Consider the following 306-nt stretch of genomic DNA (forward strand, 5'->3'; position numbering starts at 1 on the left):
TGTCCAGCCTTGGTCCTCGCTCGTGGCCGGTTTAGGGAAAGGAGTGGGGACAGGTCTGTGTCCCTCTCGCTGTCACTCACCCGGTGATTATGCCCATCTGACATTCCTGTGTTTCTTTCCCTGCCCCCAGATGAGCGTTGGTCAGCGGGCGAAGATGACCATCTCCCCAGATTATGCCTACGGCTCTACTGGCCACCCAGGGATCATCCCACCAAACGCCACTCTAATTTTTGATGTGGAGCTCATGAAATTGGAATGACCTACCCCAGCACCCTGTCCTCGGGTAAGGAGGGGCAGCTGCCGGCA

At 57.2% G+C, this 306-nt stretch overlaps 1 protein-coding gene across 1 annotated transcript in view; it reads left to right on the forward strand.

Moving 5' to 3' along the window:
- The window catches only part of LOC104158490 (peptidyl-prolyl cis-trans isomerase FKBP1A), a 1000-nt gene extending 715 nt beyond the window's left edge, over positions 1-285 (forward strand). Inside the window, exon 2 of the mRNA XM_009696156.1 lies at positions 131-285. Coding sequence (XP_009694458.1) covers positions 131-259 — 129 coding nt within the window. The 3' untranslated portion in view covers positions 260-285. The remainder of the gene's footprint in view (positions 1-130) is intronic.
- Positions 286-306: the final 21 nt, after the last annotated feature.

The sequence above is a fragment of the Cariama cristata genome, unplaced genomic scaffold (assembly GCF_000690535.1).
Source record: "Cariama cristata isolate BGI_N322 unplaced genomic scaffold, ASM69053v1 scaffold24722, whole genome shotgun sequence".
Lineage (NCBI taxonomy): Eukaryota > Metazoa > Chordata > Aves > Cariamiformes > Cariamidae > Cariama > Cariama cristata.